The sequence below is a fragment of the Sciurus carolinensis genome, chromosome 8, assembly GCF_902686445.1.
Source record: "Sciurus carolinensis chromosome 8, mSciCar1.2, whole genome shotgun sequence".
Taxonomy (NCBI): Eukaryota; Metazoa; Chordata; class Mammalia; order Rodentia; family Sciuridae; genus Sciurus; species Sciurus carolinensis.
In genome coordinates this window covers 63,768,318-63,791,153 of record NC_062220.1, presented here as the reverse complement: position 1 = coordinate 63,791,153, position 22,836 = coordinate 63,768,318, and the positions used below count along the sequence as shown (strand labels likewise).

At 37.5% G+C, this 22,836-nt stretch overlaps 1 protein-coding gene across 2 annotated transcripts in view; it reads right to left on the bottom strand.

The window, feature by feature from the left end:
- The window catches only part of Gsap (gamma-secretase activating protein), a 97,438-nt gene extending 74,945 nt beyond the window's left edge, over positions 1-22,493 (bottom strand). The window contains exons 1-3 of one of the 2 annotated variants that reach the window (XM_047560808.1): positions 22,034-22,493; positions 11,610-11,686; positions 3,663-3,719 (exon numbers count right to left, since the gene is read on the bottom strand). In XM_047560808.1, the coding sequence (XP_047416764.1) occupies positions 3,663-3,719; positions 11,610-11,686; positions 22,034-22,142 (243 nt within the window). In that variant the 5' untranslated portion in view covers positions 22,143-22,493. The remainder of the gene's footprint in view (positions 1-3,662; positions 3,720-11,609; positions 11,687-22,033) is intronic. The other variant, XM_047560807.1, reaches the window with a different exon arrangement.
- Positions 22,494-22,836: the final 343 nt, after the last annotated feature.

The following is a 22,836-nucleotide window of genomic DNA, read 5'->3' as shown; positions in this document are numbered from 1 at the left end:
AAAGGTGGGACTTTAAAAAATATTTTGAAGAAATCCTGGCAGGTCATACTACAACGACACAGCCACATCAATGTTTATAGCAGCTCAATTCAAAATAGTTAAGCTATGGAGTCAACCAAAGTGTCCTTCAACAGATGAATGGATAAAGAAAAGAAAAAAAAAATATATATATATATATACACAATGGAATATTATTCAGTCATAAAAAGAATGACTTTATGATTTTGCTGGTAAAATGGATGAACCTGGAGACTATCATGCTAAGTGAAATAAGCCAGTCCCCAAAAAACAAAGGGCAAATGTTCTAATATGCTGATGCTAACACACAATAAGCAGGGGGAGGGAAGAATAAATATTCATTGGATTAGACAAAGGGGAATGAAGGAAAGGGAGGGATGATGGAAATAGGAAAGAAGTAAAGTGAATCAGACATAATTTTCCTATGTTCTTCGTATGTGAATACACCACCAGTGAAACTCCAGATCGTGTACAAACACAAGAATGGGATCCTAATTAGAGTAAGTTATACTCCATGTTTGTATAACATGTCGAAATATACTTTACTGTCATATATATCTAAAAAGAACAGATTAAAAAATTAAAAGAAAAAAGAAATAATGACTGGTCACTGAAAATGTTCCCAATCAGGCAAAAGACAGCAGATTCAAGTAGCAAACCCCAAGAGGAAAGATCTAAACAAACCCAGAAACATTCAAATCAATCTTCAGAAAGTGAAGGACAAAGAAAAATATTTTTAAGCAATCAGAAAATAAAAATGACAACTTAAGCCTAAGAGAAAAACAATTTGAAAGACAACAGATTTCTCAAAAGAAACTATGGAAGGCAGAAGGAAGTGATATATTTTTCAAGAGATGAAGGAAAAGAATTGTCATGCTGCATTCTATTACTGGAAAAATTATCCTTTAGGAATCAAAGACAGACATTCTCAAATGAAGGAAAATGTAAGAATTTGTCATTGGCATACCTACCCTAAGATAATAGCTAAACATGTTCTTGAAAAAGAAAGGAAATTATTTTTGAAAGGAACCTTAGAAAAATTGGAAAAGAAGAATGAATGAGAAGCACAAAAATATGGGTGAAACATAATTGACTTTCCTTCCCTTGTGCTTTCTAAATTATAGTTGGAAATAAAGGCAAAAAGTGTATCATCTGATATAGATCTTTAAAAATGTAGAAAAGTAGTGAATACAACTTTAAATGCACTCAGTTTAAGGACACTGAATGAGCTTAATAGGAGATAAGTGTAAAATGTCACATTTCACTCAAACTGGTAAAATGTCAACAGACACAGATCTTTGGGGTGATTGAACAGTTCTGTATCTTGATTGCGGCAGCAATTTCAGGAATCTACACATAGGTTTACATATAAAATGACATAAAACTATACATGTACACTCTACCAATGTCAATTTCCTATTATATTATTAATTTATTTTTTATCAGTATTTAGTATTATGCCTAACTGCACGAGACCTAATAACTGGGAAAAACTGGGCAAACTGTACTAATTTGGGGGAAAGAAAGAAAAGAAGGAAGGAAGGAAGGAGAGAGAAAGAAAAGAAAGCAAACTTGCTTCAAGACTCAGGCACTAAGCTCTCTCACCAAGAAAAAGCACCATCTTTCTCTTGGAAGCACATTTCCAAGGCAAAACACAGTACTTAAAAATTTAAATCCCAATTAGACTTGGCATACAAATTCATTCCCTCAATAAAACCAAAGAGCCAATAAAAAATAAGTGGGTTGTAAGACTTTTGAGTATGTAGAAGGGATGGGAAAAGAGAGCTTAGCAACTGTTATTGTTCAATGTGACTCCCAAAATTCATGTGTTTGAAACTTAATCCCACTGCAACTGTGTTGGGAGGTGAGACCTAACAAAAGATCATTAGGTAATGAGGGATTCGCCCTCTTCGATGGACTAGTTTTGTTATCTCCAGTTTGGGTTACTTATCACTGAATGGGTTTATGATAAAAGCAAGCTCAGTCCCCTCTACCCTCTCACTATCATACTTCTACCTTCTGTCATTAGATGATGTAGCAAGAAGACCCTTACAAGATGTGGACTACTCATTCTTGGACTTCCCAGCATCCAGAAATATAAGAACCAAACCTCTGTTCTTTATAAGTTACCAAATCTCAAACATTCTGTTAGAGCAGCAGAAAATGGACCAAGTCAGTAACTATGGTTTAGGAGCAAAACTTGCCTATTTATAAAAGCTAGTTGAATTTCCCATTAATTTATCCTTTAACTGATTTATTTTCTAGAATCATCTCCATATTTTGAAATCCAAGGAAGTGTGGTCACTGGAAAACATTTGAAAAGCAACCACAGTGGAAGGAAACTACCACTGTCAATTCAGTAAAAACCCTTCACTGAATTACTATGGCTTATAAGGCAGTAAGCTGAATAAAGCGGGGATGAAACACATTGGTATGCAAAATGCTACTCATCAAGCACTCACAGCCTTAGCAGAGAGAGAAATGCATCCACAAAAGATAATAATACCCACCACCATGGAAGACTACAATGTCTTCTCTCAAGTCATCTTAGAATTCATAGCACATAGAAATTAAGCTAAGAATTGCACTAACACATGAGATTTTATTATCTGCTTCTACCCAAGACTGTGTATTGTAACAAGATTTGTCTTGGTCACTGCTGGGTTTCCAGAAGCTCTGAAAGGAAACACTGAATGCGTATTTGTTGGATCAGTGAATAAATGAATGTATGTGGATGAAAGGGGTTGAGGAAGGAAAAAGACCAGAGAATTAACAAAGCAAAATATTGGAAGCCTAAAGAGTAAGGTGACTGGGAGAAATTTGGAATTGATACAGAACATTTAAGTTCGAGGAAGTCTAACGTTAAAACTTAAATTGCTTTCATATAGGCCCAAAACAACTCCTGCTTCATACACACACACACACACACACACACACACACACACACCAATTAGACAAAGCTTATCTACATCAACCAAGGCTTATGTGAGTACTTTGCAGAAAATTAAGGGAAAGGAGTCAAGTTCCACACACTGGGTTGTTGAAAAGGAGCTAAAAGCAAGACAAGGGATGGTTGAGCACAAGCAGAACACAGAGCCAGAGGTCATTATGAAATGACGTGGTGCATACAAGTCCTGGGAGAGCACTGGGTTTCCTATTTCATTTTGGGATATTGGAAAGTTGGTTTGGGCCAATTTTACTTAAATCTCAAAGGACTAAGATTTCAGATAACATTTATTTCAAGAGGAGTCCTTACAACTTTTTCTCTTTTTAAGATAATGGGGCCAAAGCCAGCCACGGTGGCACATGTCTGTAATCCTAATGACTCAGAAGTTGGAGGATCACAAGTTCAAGGAAAGCCTCAGCAATTTAGCCAGACTTTGTCTCAAAATAAAAATTAAAAAGGTTGGAGATATAGCTCAGTGATCAAATGACCCTGGACTCAATCCATAGTATAAAAACAAACAAACAAAAAGATAATGGACCCTAGTTAAAAAAAATAAATAAATAAAAAAGCAGAGAAGGTAGACAAAGAGAAATTTTAGAAAATAAAGTGAGAATTTGTATCTAGAAAACAAAGGAGGCAGAAGAAAACTCTAAAAGCAGTAAACAATGAGTAATCTATGATTTATGGTGATGTTTACCTGATTTTGTCTGGTTTGGCAATCATATAATCCAAAGACAATATTTCTCTCATCATCCTAGAAAAAGAAAAAGAGACAGATGTTTGTTAAAGCTCATAATTTAGGAAGTTAGGCTATCACTAGTTTTAAAACAAACCTGCAATAATTCAATCTTAGCAGTAAGAACTCTAAAGGAGGGGTTGTTTTTTTCAAGATGGCAGAAAAGATGTCACTTTTCTGGCTGCTCCATGACATAAAACCAAGAAAGCAGACAGGCACTTCTCAGCAAAGTGGGTGAACAAAAATAAGTGGGGTGGGGGGGACTTTACTGAAATTTAAAACTGGACATTCAAAGCAGATCTGGGACTCAGGACATTGGATATAATAAAATAAGGAAGAAATTCCCAGTGGTACAGCTGCTGCTGAGCCAAAAGCACCAGCCAGAGCAGTCCCTTTGTGAGCATAGTGGAGGGATAAGAGAATTAAAGGAACCATATTTCTAGGAGGCCAGAGGCATGTTGAGTTTAGAGATCAAGAATATTGCCCAACTAAACTGAAATGCATGCTGCACCATATCCTTGTTCAGGAAAGAAGCTGCCATTTCTCTAGACAATGTGTGGAGTACAAAGGACAGAACCATTTTGCAGCCTCGGTATGGGGGCCAGCAGCTGAGGGAAGCAATTCATGGCAAACCCAAATTTGTCCCAAAATACAGGTCCCGTAAACACACCCTGCATGACATAGAGAGTGCTTAAGTGACCAGAAGAAAAATCAAACAGGGAGAGAGGTTTACTCAGGGGACAACTGTTCATGGAAACCCACCCAGCTCTACTCCTCCCCTCCAATCCAGCTGCTTGCAAGACCAGCTGGGAGAGATGCATCTGGCTGGGAATTCAGAAGGGTAGGGGTGGGCAAGACCAAGTTTAGAGACTGAACCCAAAACCAGGAAGCATGGGGTCTGCAGGTGATGCAGGGGACTAAGAATTGGCTCCTCCACCACATGAGTGGAACCCAGAGGAGAGCCCTGGGGTACAGTCTTCCAGTGTGCACCAGCAATTATTGGGCACTGGAGGTGTGCAGATTTAAAATCTCCAGACCAAATGGCATTCAGCAAAGAGACTGGAACCCACCTAAGCCTAAACCCTACCTCCAGGAACCCCACCTCTGGGATTACCTCTCTCACTCCAGCAACCCAGAAGATGGAGCATCATGCTCCAGACATCCCCACCTAAAACTACTAAGAAGAGAAGCTGAGACTCTTCTGAACTCCAAAGGAAAGAACTCTTTAACTTTTCATTGACTTTTTTTTTTTCCTTTTCTCTGTTTAATTGTGACCTTAATGGTATGTGGACATTTATACCTACTAATATTTGGGGTTTTTTTTTTTTTCTAATTTCTAACATTGTTGAAGCTACTTATTTTTCATGGATCAGTTTTTTGAGGATTTGGATGTTTAATTAGTATATTGTAGTTTTGTATTCCTTCATTTTTATTTTTAATTTTTAAAAATGTTTATATATATTTTCTCTTGCGTATCTGTTTCCCTTGATTCTCTTTTTCTCTTTTCTTCGGCTAATAGCCAATCTCTATTGGTCTCTCTTTCACTCTTCCTTTTTAACTTCTATCTTCTCTCTTCCTCCTCCATAATCATCACATCCTACGAGTCTTCTCTTCCCTCCCTGTTCACCATTCAAAATTGTAAATCTTTTTGCAAACTTGCTGTTTTTATTGTAGGCAAAAACTGACCATATCATTTCTGTTTATTGTGATAATTAACATTGTAGATGTCATGGTAGGAACTATTTGGTTTAATACTGCATATTCTTTGTATTGGTTGTTGTTATTATTTGTCTCCCCCTAAATGGTGAGGTGCTGGAAACCTTCAGGGAAGTCCATAGGGTAGAAACTACTGCCTCAGATCCATACTGTTAGATGGGTAGACACACAAACAACACAAAAAGCAAGAAAAAAAAATTGCTCCAAAGAAACCAAGATACTGCAATATAACAGAACATGTCATGACATGACAGTGACAGAAATGTCAGAGAAGGAATATAGAATGTACATAGTTAAACTGATCCGGAAGTAAAGGACTGTATAAGAAGTGAAATCAGAGAGAAAATACAGGAAGCGAAAATACAGGAGAGTGAAAATCTCTCTTTTAAGAGAGATTCTGAAAAAAATATAGAAATCTTCAAAATGAAAGAATCAATATGCCAAATTAAAAATTAAATTGGAAGCATCACCAATCAACTAGATCACTTGTAAGACAGTTTCAGGCAATGAAGACAACATATATAATTTTGAAAAGATGTTAAGAGACCATGAATGGAACTTCCAAGAAATATGGGATAATCTGAAAAGAACAAATTTAAAATTTATTGGGACCTATGAAGGCTCAGAGATACCAACAATCTTCTCAATGAAATCATGTCAGAAAATTTCCCAGACCTTAATAATGAAAAGTAAAATCAAATAAAGGAGGCTTACAGGACCCCAAATATACAAAATTACAACAGATCCACACCAAGGCACATTAATAAGAAAATGCCAAAAATACAGAACAAGGAAAGAATTTTAAAGGCTGCTAAAGGAAAATAACAGTAATATTTAGAGGAAGACCAATATGAATCTCAGTTGATCTCTCAACCCAGACCCTCAAAGCTAGCTCTTGGAATAATATATACCAAGCTCTGAAAGAAAATGAATGCCAGCCAAAAATACACCCAGCAAAATTAAGCTTCAGAAGTGACAATGAAATGAAAACCTTCCATGATAAACAAAAGTTAAAAGAATTCACAGCTAGAAAGCCTGCACTACAAAACATACTCAATAAGATATTTCATGAAGAATAAAGGAAAATTAAAAGTGAAAACCAGCAAAAGAAGGAACTACACTAAAAGAAGAGTGAATTGATGGAGAAACTAATTCAAATTAAAACCAGAAATAAAATGACAGGGAATAAAAATCATATCTCAATAATAACACTAGCCTAAACTCATCAACAAGACAGAGTGGCAGATTGGATTAAAAAACAAGAGCAAACAATATGCTGTCTCTGAGGGAAAGACATCCACAGACTGAAGGGTAAAGGATGGGAAAACTCATGTCACTTACATAGAACTCATAAACAAGCAGGGGTTTCTATCTACATATCAGATAAAGTGGACTTCAAGGCAAAGTTAATCAGAAGGGACAAAGAAGGGCATTTCATACTGCTTAAGGGAATTATATATCAACAAGACATAACAATCATAAATATTTATGCCCCAAACAATGGAGTTTCTATGTACATCAAACAAACCCTTCTCAATTTCAACAATCAAAGAGACCACAACACAATAATTACTGGGTGACATTAACATGCCTCTCTCATCACCGGATATATCCTCCAAACAGAAACTAAAAGAAGCTATAGAACTAAAAAATACAATTAATAATTTAGACTTAACAGACATATATAGAATATTTCATTCATCAATGACTGAATACACTTTCTTCTCTGCAGCACTTGAATCCTTCTCTAAAACAGACCATATGTTATTCTACAAAACAACTCAGCAATACAAATAAAAAGATATAATAACTTTCATCCTATCAGATTATGATGGAATGAAATGATAAATCAACAATAAAATAAAAAATAGAAGCTACTCTAATACCTGGAGACTAAATAATGCACTACTGAATGACAAGTGGATAGAAGAAATCAGGGATGAACTAAGAAAATACTTGGAGATAAATGAGAATCGTGACACAACATATCAAAATCTCTGGGACACTAAGAAGGCAGTACTAAAAGGAAAGTTCATTGCATTGAGCTCATTCATTAAAAGAATAGGAAGTCAACAAATAAACAACCTAACATTACATCTCAAAACCCTAGAAAAAGAAGAACAAATCAACACCAAAAGCAGAAGACAGGAAATAAAATCAGAGCTGAAATCAATGAAATTGAAACAAATGAAACAATCCAAAAAAATTGACAAAACAAAAAACTGGTTCTCTGAAGAATAAATAAAATTGATAAACCCTTACCCAAGCTAATGAAGAAAAGTAGAGAGGAAATTCAAATTACTAAAATTCATGATGAAAAAGGAAATATCACAATGGATGTTTCTGAAATACAGACAATAATCAGAAACTATTTTGAAAATTTATACTCTAATAAAAGAAAACCTTGAAGACATCAACATCTGGAGACATATGACCTACCTAAATTGAATCAGATGGACATACAAATTTAAACAGATCAATTTCAAGCAATGAAATTGGAGACATCATCAAAAGCCTACAAAAAAGAAAAACCCAGGACCAGACAGATTCTCAGTCAAGTTCTACCAGACCTTCAAAAAGAACTAACACCACCAATCCTAACACCAATAGAAAAGGAGGGAACCCTTCCAAACTCATTCTATGAAACTAGTCATCACTCTGATACCAAAACCATCATAGAGACATCAAGGAAAGAAAATTTCAGACCAATATCCCTGATGATCATAGATGCAAAAATTCTTAATAAAATACTGGCAAATTGCATATAAAAACATATTAAAAAGATAGTACATCATATTCAAGGGGTTTACCCCAGGGATCTAAGGCCAGTTCAACCTATAGAAATCAATAAAAATAATTTATCACATCAATAGACTTAAAGAGAGGAATCACATGATTATCTCAATAATGCAGAAAATGGATTTGACAAAATTCAGCATCCATTCATGTTCTAAACACTAGAAAAACTAGGGATAGTAGGAACACACCTCATCACTGTAAGGGCTATATATGTTAAACCCAATGCCAACATCATTCTAAATAAATAAAAATTGAAAGCATTGTTTTAGTCAGTTTTTTTCACTGTTGTGACTAAAGAATCTGACCAGAACAATTGTAGAGGAGGAAAAGTTTATTTGGGGGCTGAGAGTTTCAGAGGTCTCAATTCACAGCCAGTAGGCTCATTCGTTGGGGCTCAAGGCTTGACAGAAAATCATGGCAGAAGAGTGTGGCAGAGGGAAGCAGCTCACATGATGATCAGAAAGCAGAGGAAAGACTCCACTGGCCAGATACAAATATATACCCCAAAACCACACCCCTAATTCCCACCTCCTCCAGCCACACCCTCCCACTTCAGTCATTTAATTCCTATTAAGGGATTAATTCATTGATTGGGTTAAGACTCTTACAACCCAATCATTTCTTCTCTGAACTTTCTTGCATTGTTTCACATATAAGCTTTTGGGGGACACCTCACATACAAACCATAACATATTCCCTCTAAAAACTGGAACAAGACAGGGATGCCTTCTTTTACCACTTCTATTCTACAGAGTCCTGGAAACTCTAGCCAGAGCAATTAGAAGAAAGAAATTAAAGGGATAAAAATAGGAAAAGAAGAACTCAAACTATCCCTATTTGCTGACAACATGATTCTATATTTAGAAGACCAAAAACTCCACCAGAAAAAATTCTAGAACTCGTAAATGAATTCAACAAAGTAGGAGGATATAAAATTAACACCCATAAATCAATTGTGTTCTTATACATCAGTGATGAAACAACTGAAAGAGAAATTAGGAAAACTATCCCATTCAAAATAGCCTCAAAGAAAATAAAATATTTGGGAATCAATCTAACAAAAGAGGTGAAAGACTTCTACAATGAAAACTACTGAATACTAAGTAAAGAAAGTGAATACCTTAGAAAATGGAAAGATCTCTTCTTGGATAGGCAGAATTACTATTGTCAAGATGGCCATACTACCAAAAGTGCTATACAGATTTAACGCAATTCTTATTAAGGTTCCAATGATATTCTCCATAGAAATAGAAAAAGCAATCATGAAATTTATTTAGAAAATAAGAGACCCAGAATAGCCAAAGCAATCCTCAGAAAGAAAAGTGAGGCAAGAGGAATCACAATACCAGACTTCAAACTATACTACAGAGCTATAGTAATAAAAAACAGCATGGTATTGGCACCAAAACAGACATGTAGACCAATGGTACAGAATAGAAGACACAGAAACAAACCCACATAAATACAGTTATCTCATACTAGACAAGGTGCCAAAAACAGAAAAGATAGCCTGTTCAACAAATGGTCCTGGGAAAAATGGAAAGTCACATGTAATAAAATGAAATTAAAACTTTCTCTCTCACCCTGCACAAAAATCAACTCAAAGTGGATCAAAGACTTAGGCATTAGGCCAGAGACCCTACAACTACTAAAAGAAAAAATGGGCCCACTCTTCATCGTGTCAGCTTAGGACAAGACTCCTAAAGCACAAGAAGTAAAAACAAGAATCAATAAATGGGATGGACTCAAACTAAAAAAGCTTCTTCACAGCAAATAAAACAATCAATAATAATTATAACATGAAGAGAGAGTCTACAGAATGGGAAAAAATCTTTACCACATGTACCTCAGATAGAGTATTAATCTCCAGGATAGATAAAGAACTCAAAAAACTTAACACCAAAAAAAAAAAAAACCCAATTATTAAATGGACAAAGGAACTGAAAATACAAACAACTAACAAATATATGAAAAATGTTCAACATCCTAGCAATTAGAGAAATGCAAAACCAAAATTACAGAGATTCCATCTCACTCTAGTCAGAATGGCAATCAGCAAGAATACGAGCAACAATAAATGTTGGTGAGGATATGGGGGAAAATGTACTCTCATACATTGCTGATGGGACTGCAAATTGGTGCAACCACTCTGGAAAGCAGTATGGAGATTCCTCAGAAAACTTGGAACGGACCCACCATTTGACTCAGTCATCCCGCTCCTTGGTCTATACCTAAAGGACTGAAAACCAGCATACTATTGTGACACAGCCACATCAATGTTTATAGCAGCTCAATTCACAATAGCTAAACTTTGGAACGAACCTAGGTGCTCTTCAACAGATGAATGGATAAAGAAACTGTGGTACATATACACAATGGAATATTACTCAGGCTTAAAGAGGAATGAAATTATGGCATTTGCAGGTAAATGAATGGAACTGGATAAATATTATGCTAAGCAAAATAAGCCAATTCCATAGAACCAAAGGCCTAATGTTTTCTCTGATATGCAGATGCTAATTCACAATAAGGGGGAGAGGGAAGAATAAATGTATTTTGGACTAGACTGAGGGGAGTGAAGGGAGGGGAGGGGGCATGCAGTAGGAATGATAGAATGAATCTGATATTTTTAGCCTGTGTGCACATATGATTACATGACCTGTGTAACTCTACATCATGTGCAATCAGACAAATGAGAATTTATACTCCATTTATGTATGATGTGTCAAAATGCATTCTACTGCCATGTATAACTACTAAAACAAAGAATACATATAATGGATAATGGGATTAGCTAGGATAAATTCATGATATTGTTATGAGGAAAACCTTTCAAATTATACAATGCTTTAAATACAATATCCTTAGATACAACTTTTTTAACCAAAAGAAAGAAAAGTACAGTGATATCATTGTGCAAACTAACTGTTAGAATTATTTTTTCATGTGTCTCTAGTAGTTATCATTAGATTTTTCCCTAGAACACTTAACATTGGAAACACATTGTCAAATAATGCCTCAAAAGTCCTAGAATATCTAATTCTGAATAGACAGAAAAATCAAATTTAACATATCTTCAAAGACAAAAAATTAACAGTTGTTAAGTTTAAACATCTTGACATTTCCCTCTAGAAAGTCAAATTGTTCATTTACTCAAATTTTTGAACTTCAAATATGCACATTTTTTCTCCTTTTAAAAAGGAACATTTCTTAGGACTTTAGATCAGTCTATTCAAACTGATTTGTCTTTTCACACACAAAAACAAGGTCAGAGGTTAAATACCAACAAGTCTTATCCATTATCCTTCTATACATTAGAGAGTTTTATAAAATAAATGGTTAAAATAGTAAAAGTTATTGCATATACTTTACCACAATAAAGAGTACACATACCTTATAGTTATAAATAATATTTCCATTTCTTTCAACATTTAGTACACGTAAGCTCTCATAATTTGTTTCTAAAACATCTGAAATAAAATAAGTCAGTTAATATTTAAGATTGTTTAAAAACATATCTAATATTAGTGAAAGAAGTACAAAATATTCATAATGATGATTCCATTATACCCAGATTAAAAGCAAGCAAACCCAATCTCACATACTGAAGTCAGAACAACAGTAACCTTTCAGGAGGAAGAAAATGGGCAGAGACTGGACATCTCTGGTGTTGATAAGGTTTGCATGCCTTGGTTACACTTTTCAATATCTCACTGAGCTACACACTTATACTGCATACTTTCCTGTGTATGTTACACCTCAATAAATTTCCAGTATCTACTAGTTTTTGCTTTATATATTTTGAGCTATTTTATTAGCGACATACAAATTTAGAACTGGTATAACTTCCTGGTAGATTAACTCATGAGGCATGCAGCAAAAGTGCCAGGTGTCTCAGTTGTTAAATGGGATAAAAAAGAAAATAACAGTCAAGCCCTAAATCACTATGATGCTATATCCAGAGGCTAAACAGAGAAAGTGCCAACTTCCTTGTTGCATTTCCCTGTGGAATGGCGCCTTTGGTGAAGGATCAGGTGGATTAGCAGAGATGTGGGAATTTCTGACTGTTGAGGGATCCCCAAAGAAGTATATGACATGGACACAGAAACAGAAGGAAGGGAGATGTGGAGCAACTTGGAGTCTGAATCCACTGACTGACAAAAGATAATTATCAAAGCTCCCCTCACAGAGGAAAGTCTCTGCTGAAGACCCTTAAAAAGAGGTCCCCCAGGGAAGGCACCCAAGCCCAGGAAGGCAGCTATGAAGGCACCCAGGCCTAGGAAGACCGTGGCGAAGGAGTATGGCCTCGGCCCAGGCTTGACTGCAACTCTCTTGGGAACTGCAGTGCCTTGGCTATATATCGAGTCTGATTCAGGAAGGACAGTTTTCCTGTGAAGTTTCCCAGGTAAAGCCTGATAATCGCACATACTCAGGTCTGAAAATTCACACGTAAGTTTTTAACCAGGAGCTAATCAACCACTTCAATATAAAAGGTATTTTTATCTAATAATTCTTTCACTCCAGTCTATTTTGCCTGATATTAATGTAACTACAACAGCTTTCTTTTGAGTATTGTGTATCTGAGATAGCTTTTTCTATTCTTTCATTAGTAATCTTCCTGTGCCCTTATATTTAAGTTATGTATTTTATAAAACAGTATCTATTTGTGATTCCCTCATCTGACAGTCTTAATCTTTATTTGTAATATATAGTCCACTTACATTTACCATAATTACTGACATACTGGATTAATATAATATTACTATTTGCTTTCTGTGACTTGCTTGTTTGACTCTCATTCTTCTTGATTACTCAGTTTATTATTTCATTCTTATTACCTTGTCAATTATGTATTCTTTTGCTTTCTTTTATTAGTTATCCTAACGATTATAATGAGCATTCTCAACATTATGTTTTAATGTTACTGGTACCAAGAAAATGTGATGTAAGTGAAATTTTCATAAACTGCTAATGCGATATAAGTTGAAAACTGTTAGCAATATCTATTGAGGCTCAATGTAAGTGACTCAGTAACTGTACTTTAATATACACAAATATATATATATATATATATACACATGTCTATAGTCAACAGAAATACATATGTTCAGCAAAAGACACATGTCTACAGTACTGTGGTTCAGAATAACCCAAAGTAAAAACCCCAAATATACCTCAAGAATGAATAATTGTGTTATATCCAACAGAATACAGTGGGAGAATGAATTAGCCTATAACAATATAAAAACTGAGCAAAAGAAGATCAGATCCTACCCCAACACTAATAAAAATAATAAACTATATGATTCAATTTATATACATGTTTCAAAAACACATAAAACTAGGGCTGGGGAGATAGCTCAGCTGGTAGAGTGCTTGCCTTGCAAGCACAAGGCCCTGAGTTCGATCCCCAGTACTGCGATCATTTCCAAAAACACATAAAACTAACCTACATTGCTGTTTGAATGACAGCTGAGGGTCCCCACGGTGCTGTTAATGTTCATTCCTGGGCCAAATGCTAGTTATGCGGGTGAGCTTAACTCAGAAAAGCAATTGAGTTGTGCATTTGATTTTGTACTTTTCTATATCAAAGACATTTTGAAGGACAGACTCTATACACAAAATATGTATAACTAGCCATCTTTCTTCTAAAACTTTTAGTATTGTCCTAATTGTACAGCTAAAGGATTCAAACATTAGTGGATACAGTGTTAGTGGATACAATCTTCTTGGGGAGAAATGCATATTTTCAGCTTCCTCAAAGCTATCCCAAAAATTAAATTGCTTAACTGACTCATTTTTCCATACATTAATACTGCTTTTAGATGTTACATTATGTTGGCAAATTATAATATTCAGATAAAACACGCAAAACATCCTATAACTCAGAGCAAATTTTCTTTTGCATTCCTTATTTAAAAGGGAAGAAAAGCAAGATAATAAGGCTAACTGGTGAGGACACCTGAGCTGAGCTAGGAAGCATTTAAAGAGAGGGAATGCAGCTTCACCAAGAACTTCAGTCATCCTGAGAGCTCCTCTCCTCTCCTCCTAAGAAGCAGCTGTGTGGATATCCTAGGGGCAGGGCAAAGAGACAGGGAGAAGTTTACATATATCTATATATATGTTTTTCTTCAATACATATTGACCTATCAGGCACATTTCACACTGTTTTTAATATAAGGATAACCATTTGGTCTCTTGGCAGAATAGGATTCAATTATCTTACTGCTAAACAGCACTCCCCAATTCAGAGTTCTTGTTTCTAGCACATCCACACCACAAATACCATACTGCAGGCCCATTATACTGATAACACAATTGAGTTTCAGTGAGAAGACTTGGTCAACATTGACAAAAATGGGGCAGACTCATCTTAAACCTAAAAAAGGTGAGCAGAGTGATATGCAAAGTGTCCTGTATCAAGTTCACAACAGGAAGATGGGTAATTATTCAAAAATCCTTTTAGGGTAGATTATGCAAACATCTAAAGAGAATTTTAGTGAGTTCCTTTTGATCCCACACATGACTCAAAACTTCTGGAATGCAGTGTGTCAATATTTTGAGAAGTATTTTTTTTTCTTTCAAGATTATAAGGTTGCTGGGACAGACTTGCACAAAAGTACACTTAAAAGGTTTCAACCAAGATAAGAAACTCCCTGATAAAAAGTCTTGGTAAGAAACCCCAGTTTTCTCATAAACACATCTATTTTCAAATCACTAAAAAAAATTTTCAAATGATACATGTTTATTCCATTAAACCATTGGCTCTCAGCTCTGACTGAGGGAGAAATATCAGGGAAGTTTTTAAAGAAACATTGATACCCTCCCAGGCCCTACCAAGATATTTTCATTTTATTGGGCTAGTGTGGGGCCCACTCTCTTTAGTGTGTTTATTTCCTGAGTGTTTCTAATATGAAGCCTGGATTGCAAACCAATAAACCACATATTTACATTACATATTAAGCAACATTAGACAGCATAACTATGACCAAAATATGATAAAATTTTGGTAGAGAGGGTTGGAAAAAATAATGCCTTCATGGGAGTACATTAAACAATACTAACCCTGCAGTTAAGTACTCACATTTCAAGAATATGTAAAACAGGCAAGTTTGGCAATGTTGGAAATCCAGAGACCAATATATCACCACATACTATTAACCCACTGGCCCTCCCTTCCTGAATTAGTTGCTCATGTTTTAAACACACCCTATTTTTTAAAAAAGTATTCAATACCTCTTTGCTTATTCATTCTGACTCTTCTCCCAATAGTTCATCTCTGGAAAGTCCAGAGGAGGAAGTTCAGCAATTTCAAATGAGGAAATGTGGTTTAATTTCATAGTTCAGTGTACTCAGTGCTCACAAAGGGGGGAAAAAAGTAGCATTTTGATAGATTAGATACTTACATACTAAACCTACCAAAGAAAGGTGAGTTTCCAAGGTATTGGGAAGTCATAGCTCATGTAAAACAGAGGCTGGCTTTCCAGGTAGTCTCATCCATTTTGACCTATTCTTTGCCAAAAGCAATTTTACTTTACTGGAAGATGTATCCCAAATGCATAAATTTTATCCCAAACTGTTATATAAGACAGAAATGAAAGTATTTTTGTCTTTCCAATGACAATACTTGGGGCGAGTATTGAGAGGGGAGTCATGAAGACTTACACAAAAATCAGAATTAGTTTCTAATACCTTAGATCAAGAAGTAATGAAATAGCCAGGTGTGATGGGGCTCGCCTGTAATCCCAGTGGCTTGGGAGGCTGAGGCAGGAGGACCAAGAGTTCAAAGTCAGCCTCAGTAACTTAGTGAGTCCCTAAGCAACTCAGTGAGACCCTGCCTCTAAATAAAATACAAAAAGGGGGTGGGGGAGCTGGGGATGTGGCTCAGTGGTTAAGTGCCCCTGAGTTCAATCCCTGGTACCAAAAATTTTTTAAAAAAAGAAGTAGTAATGAAATTGGACCATATCTATGACATCCCTATTCTGTAAAATAATACCTGTTAAGTCCTCATGCTCAATATGACCAGATATTATAACTCCTAAGTCTATGAAGTAAATATCACATAACTTATATTTTATATTGTGTATGAGAAAAAGAATGGTGCACTTAGTTCAGAAACAATAAAAAGAGAGGAGAATTAGGGAAGTAAGGGAAGGAAAAGTAAACAGAAAGACAGTGGCAAGAGAATTGTGAAGGAAATGAAAACAGTGAGACTAAGGCAAACTGCAGGCCTCCACATCAATCTGGGGGTTCACAAGAGGCAACAAAGAAAAGCTTACTCTCAAAATCTAGCAAAATACATCACTTAGCTGGCAAAGGTGTACTATAAGATATGAAAGGGGCTGGGGTTGTGGCTCAGTGGTGGAGCACTCGCCTAGCACATGTGAGGCACTGGTTTCAATCCTCAGCACCACACAAAAATGAATAAAATAGAGGTCTTGTATCCATCTATGACAATAACAAAGTCACTAATTGTACATTTTTTTAAAAATAAGATATGAAAAATGTCTCGATCTAGTATATCATAAATCCAAGACTAATCAGAGAAAATATATGCAAAAGAAAAACCCACATTTCCCCCCAGGATTATATACAGATGATCTCTGGTTTATGTTTCAATTTATGATTTTTTTTTTTTTACTTTACATTGGTGCCAAAGCAAGATAAATCCAATAGAAACCATACTCTGAATTTTGATGTTTTCCTGAGCAGGCATTATGCAATAGGATATTCTCTTGCAATGCTGGGCAGCAGGAGCAAACCGCAGCCACATGATCATGAGGGTAAACAACCTATACCCTACATGAACTGTGTTGCCAAACCAGGATGCTCAGTAGGTCAGGCATGTTAAATGAATTTTCAATTTACTGTTTCCAACTTATGATGGATTTATTGCAACATAACCCCATCATAAATCTAGAAACATCTGTATATATGAAATTTAAACCTTACAAATTTTATATTAGACCTTAGTGTCTTGAAGATTTGATTCCCAAAAAGGAATTAGAAAATGTGATGCTTTTAAATGTGCCATTTATGAGACCAACAAAGAAATAACCTAATAAATTACAAGAAATGTGTGGAAGCTTTGTGAAGAAAATGCTAAGACTTGAGAGTCATTTAAAAAGATCTAAATAAATAAGCTATCTCTGTTCATAGTTGGAATGATTCAATATTGTAGAAATGCCAATTCTCCCCAAGCTGTATAGAGGCAATACAACTCAAAAATTCTAATAGACTTCTTGGTGCAATCTGACGGGTGAATTACAAAATATATGTAGGAAAGAGCAAAAGACATAGAAGAACTAAGATGCTTCCAAAGAATGCTAAGGTGAGGGGACTTACCCTACCAATTATAAAGACTCAACATAAAGATAGTTATTAGATGGTGACATTTCAAGTTGAGACAATGGAACAAAAAGAATGCAGAAATGAAGATGTCCACATGCATTGAAATGAGATGTCTGACAGAGGTAGCTTTGCTGTCAGAACAGAAAGGACTATTTGGTTTGTGATACTGAAACAGGAGCTATTATATGGAAAAATGGTAAAACTGAATGTCTACATCATATCACACAAAAATTCCAGGTGGAAAAAACAAAGTGCAAAAAGCAAAGCTGTAATGCTTTTAGAAGTTAATATTTGAAATGTCTTTATGACTTCTGACTAGGGAGGAAATTCTTTAAAAGAGAAAAAAAGCACATATCAAAGAAAAAGACTCATAAATTAAAATCTCCTGGTTGAGCATGTTGACATACACCTGTAATCCCATCTATTTGAGAGGTTAAGGCAGGAGGGTGGCAAGTTCAAGGCTAACCTGGACAATTTAGACCCTGTCTTAAATAAAAAAAAAAGGCTGGGAATGTAGCTTGGTGATAAAGCACTTGCTCAGTGAGTGTGAGGCTTTGGTTCAGATTAGATCTCCTGTTTATCAAAGGCACCATCACACACTCACACAAACAAACACATGTAACAGATTAAGGGAAAATATTTGTAACACATATCATGAACAAAGAACTAGCATCCAGAATACATTTAAAACCCCCTCAATATCATTTTTAAAAAATCAAATAGAAAGAAAGATGAAAAACCATTTCATAGAAAACTCAAATAGCCAATAGTGATGTTCAATCTCAGAATGCAATGAAATAACATTTAGACTCACAAGTCTGACCAAAAAAATTAAAATCTGGAATTTTAAATCAATTTAAAAATTTTAAGTTTACATTAAGAACTTGTCAGGATATAGAGTGTCAGGAAAACTTCAGAAACACAAAATGAGGGTGTTCCTGAGTACGATTTGGAAAATAATTTGACGATATCCAGGGAAAGCGAAGATGTGCATAACCTATGACGTGGCAACTCTACTCTTAGATACAAATCCTAGGTTAACTTGACTCTTCCTGTACCAGGAGATGTGCACAAGGTGGTTAGCAAACGCATTGACTATAATGACAAATCCAGAAACCTCCCAGATGTCACCTACCAAAAAACGAACAAGTAAAAGTTGGTTTTCTAGCAAGCATTCAGACAGTTTAGTATGTGTTTACAGGCCGTCCTTAGTAGGCTGGGATTACCACCTGCAGAAGGAAGGACTGGGAAGCAGGAGGAGAGAGATCAAGCTGCCAGCAGGCCAGGTGCAATAATTTCAAATGACCTTGGAGCCCCCTGCGGGGGATGTCCAGAACTGAAACACATTGCCAGAGTTGTTCCATGTGGAGTCAAAATAGTCAGGCCTTTACACCCACCTTAATCATTCATTGGATGTGGGTCACACTCAAAAGAGAATGAAGTTAGGGGAGGCAACCCTGAGGGAACTGACTATACTCACAACATCCACGACGGGCCCTTCCTTGCAAGGACAATCTAAGGGCTACATCTCTATGTCCACCATGTTGTATATATTCACAAACACTCACGGTGGTGAAAATCAATGCCCTAAAGATAGCCAGGCAACTTGAATTAACCTCACGATACTGGGAAGAGGGAAAAAAGCAAAAAGAAAACATACAGTTTGCTTTAATTTTCTTGAAGTTCAGATAAAAAATGGGTTTGAAACTATAAAGAAATCAAAATACTATTTAGATAAAAAAAAAAGTTTAAGTCATTGTTATCTGGGGGCAGTGACAAGAGATAGAAAACAGGATCATAGAGAAGCACACAAGAGTCTTCAAAAGTCCTAAAATTGTTGTAAGTTGGATGGCGGACACATGGGACTTTAAAAATTATTATTACTTATATAAAAGTAATTTGTTATCTATAACAAGTTATCTATAATTGCTTTGATTTGAGAGTATTTTCTCATTTTATTTCAGGAGAGATCATTTTCCCAACGTTCAACCCAGAACCAGGAACAGATGCAGTAACTAAATCTGTTCTCCTTATTCTTTGACCCTGTTGACTAAAATGTTGTAGTCACCCAATTTCCAAGGCTGATTTAGCTCAACTCCTTGGCTATTTTGCCAGGAATGTCATTTCATGAGAATTATGAAATTTTTATTATATTTGTTGGTGCAGAAATAGTAAAGCTTCAAATTTAGAAAGCAATGTGCAGAGAGTAGACTTTAGTGTTCTAGCTATACGCAATTTTTATTTGTAAGGCTGGAACTTTGAAAGGAAAATAATTTGTACAAATGTTTCAATAATGACCATACTAGAAATAGGATAGAATACCAGATTTCCCTGCCAAAGCAATAAATTACAGAAGACGCCCTGACTTGTTTTTGTTTTATGTTACTATCAGAGGTAGAAATTCTTTAGCATAACAGGGTTAATATCTTGCTTTGAAGGTTCTCTGAAAGAACACAATACTACCAATATCAGAAAAACTAGCATTTCTAGTTGAGTTTACCTTTTGAGGACTCAGGGGTATCTTTTTTCAGTGGAACATCATTATACAAGTTTATAATTCTTCAGATGAGTGAAAAATGCAGGAAGCCAAAAATCCTACTGGGGCACTCAGTTTTTCAATCACAACATAACTTACTGAAACATAAAACTGTGGCATTTCACACTTCATCCAACTTCTCATTTGCAGTCACCTGCCATTTAGCAAAATAAGGTGAGAGTTCAGAAAGAAAGGACTACTTTGTAGTGGAAAACAGATTTGGAGCTGCCTGTTGTATCTCAAAAAGTTAAACCTTCAAAAAAACATTTCAGACATTCAGGAGACTTTTTAAATTATCTTCCTCCCCTTGCCCACAAAATGCTTTACTAATAATGACACTACCAGCAAACTCAAATCAGAAACTACACAAACATATGACTCCTTACTTGGAGCTAACAACATACCAAGACAAAGAAACCTACAAACAATTCTGCTAACACATAAAAGAATGTATAGATATGATGCAGCAAAGAAAAACTTTCACCAGAGTTTAGGAAAAAGGAGTTGTAGATATGGGTAATTTGATATCCCTTCCCCAAAAAATGTATTGCAGTCTAGTGTTTAAGGAAAAACAAAGATAAAAAGAGGCAAAGCATAGCTAGCTAGCAGTGGTGGCCCAGACAGCCTCAGCAACTTAAAGCCTCAACAATTTCATGAAACTGTCTCAAAATAAAAATTAAAAAGAACTAGGGATGTAGCTCTGTGGTAAAGCAGCCTTGGGTTCAATCCTCAATTTAAAAAACGAAGCAAAAACACACTGAAGTGAACAGCTTTAATGTACAAGGCTCCACTGCTTTGAAGCTGAATTCTGACCTTAAACCCCAAGATGCTCCATTATTTACAAACTTTTTTTTTTTTTTTTTACTGGTGCATTATAGCTGTCCATAATGATGGGATTTGTATAAGCCCACAAGAAAAAACTGGGAAATCACAGACCCCCTCTTTAAAGTAGATCAACTCTAGGGAGGATCAAAAGTCACTTTTCACGCCCTCACCAAAATCAAAAGACATTTGTGGCCTCAACTGCTGGGAATGTGTATGCCAATACACCCTGAGAAAGCTAGGCAGGAAGCAGAGCATCACTAGTCTCACATGGCTTGGCGCCTGCACAGGTGGTAATGATGGATGGCGGTAGGGAGGGCTTGATGCTTCGCAGTTCACCGCTCCAAGCCTGAAAGCAAACACTTCTCACTTCACATCCGGAGTGGCCTGTCCCCTAAGCCACCTAACACTGTTCAGAAATGAGACTCGCAAAATTACGAACTTTTATTAAAAAGAAAAAAAAAAACAAAACAAAACAGGAAATCAGTTCCCTGTAAGGTAAATTGATGCCGAGAAGGCTCAAAAATCACAGTTGGGGACAAACTGTGCAACAGTTGAATATCTCTGTGCTGGTTTTCTCGGTAGCCACAATTCATCTTTCCGTTCTCAAAACGGAACTATGCAGGAGCCTCCTGTCCTTGCAGAGCCCTCATCCGACGGCTGGGAACCTTCCTGGGTAGGTGAAATGCGAATGAACCGAGAGAAGGAGCCTCTCTCGCTCCCGCAGCTGCTCCTCCACACCCTCCCGCGAGGTGAAGACGCTGAGGGTCCCACCAGTGTCCCGGGTCTTTCTGCCAAGGGTGAACTACTGCGGGCACCAAGCAAGACAGACGCTGCAGGCAGAGGCAGCGCAGCGCAGCCCAGCCGCGACCTCGCCGGGGCTCCCCTCCTCCAGCCTTGCCCAGCGACTGGCGGCGAGTGTGGCAAAGCCAAAGACGCAGGGGCTCCAGGGAGGGAGGCTCGCCCTTGCGCACAAACCTCCACAGGGTGGCAGGGCCTCGGGGTGCTCCCCATCGGGCCGGGAGCACTCCACCGCAGCCCGGGAGCCCTCTAGGCTCCGACTCCGCTCCCCCAGTGGGCCCCCGCCCAGGTGACTCGCCCCGGTCACCTGCGCCGCCGCCTTCTGCCCCAGCGGCCGCTGACAGCGCCCGCTGCGCCCGCAGCCACGGGAGCACGTCGTTCCGGAGATCGAAGTCGGCCACCAGACGGAGAGCCATCGCCCGCACGCGGCCCCGGCGCGGCTCTGGGCACCCGCGCCGCGGACATTCCCGGCCCTGGGTCACCACGTCGCCCTTCTACCCCAGAGACCGCCCTCTCCTTCCTCTCCCCCGCCTCCCAGGCCGGCCGCTGCGGCCCGCTGCTTTCGGTTCTGGGGCGTCTGGGCCTGAGAAGCCCCGAGCACCGCCTCCTCCAGGCCAGCAGCCTGCGCCAGGGCAGAACTGAGGCGCCACCGCAGGCCAGCCCGAGCCGCGAGCGCTCGCGCGCACCCTCCGGGGGAAGACAGGAGCCGAGATGTGCGGGGTTTGTAGGTCCCGACCAGGTGACTAGACCACTGGTTTCCAAACGCTGCCGCACCTTGCTGTTGAGGGTAGGCATTTTTCTTCTTTAACCCCAGGTGATTTCACTGTACCGGAAACCACTTGGCTAGAGAGAGCTGGGTCACCTGAGCAGGTTCAAGGTCGCTACCGAGGCAGAGGCAGCCAGGGTCTTGGACTTACTGAGTTCGGCTCGGAGTGATGGTGTTTTATTGGTAGCGTTTAGGTAATAATAGTAGCTGGGAGCATGTGAAGAACGTGATTTTTTTTTTTTTTTAAAGACAGGGTCTTGCTGAGTTGCAAAGGGCGGTCGCAAACTTGGAATCTTCCTCAGCCTCCCGACGTTATTCTATTTTAAGAGAGACACTGGACACTT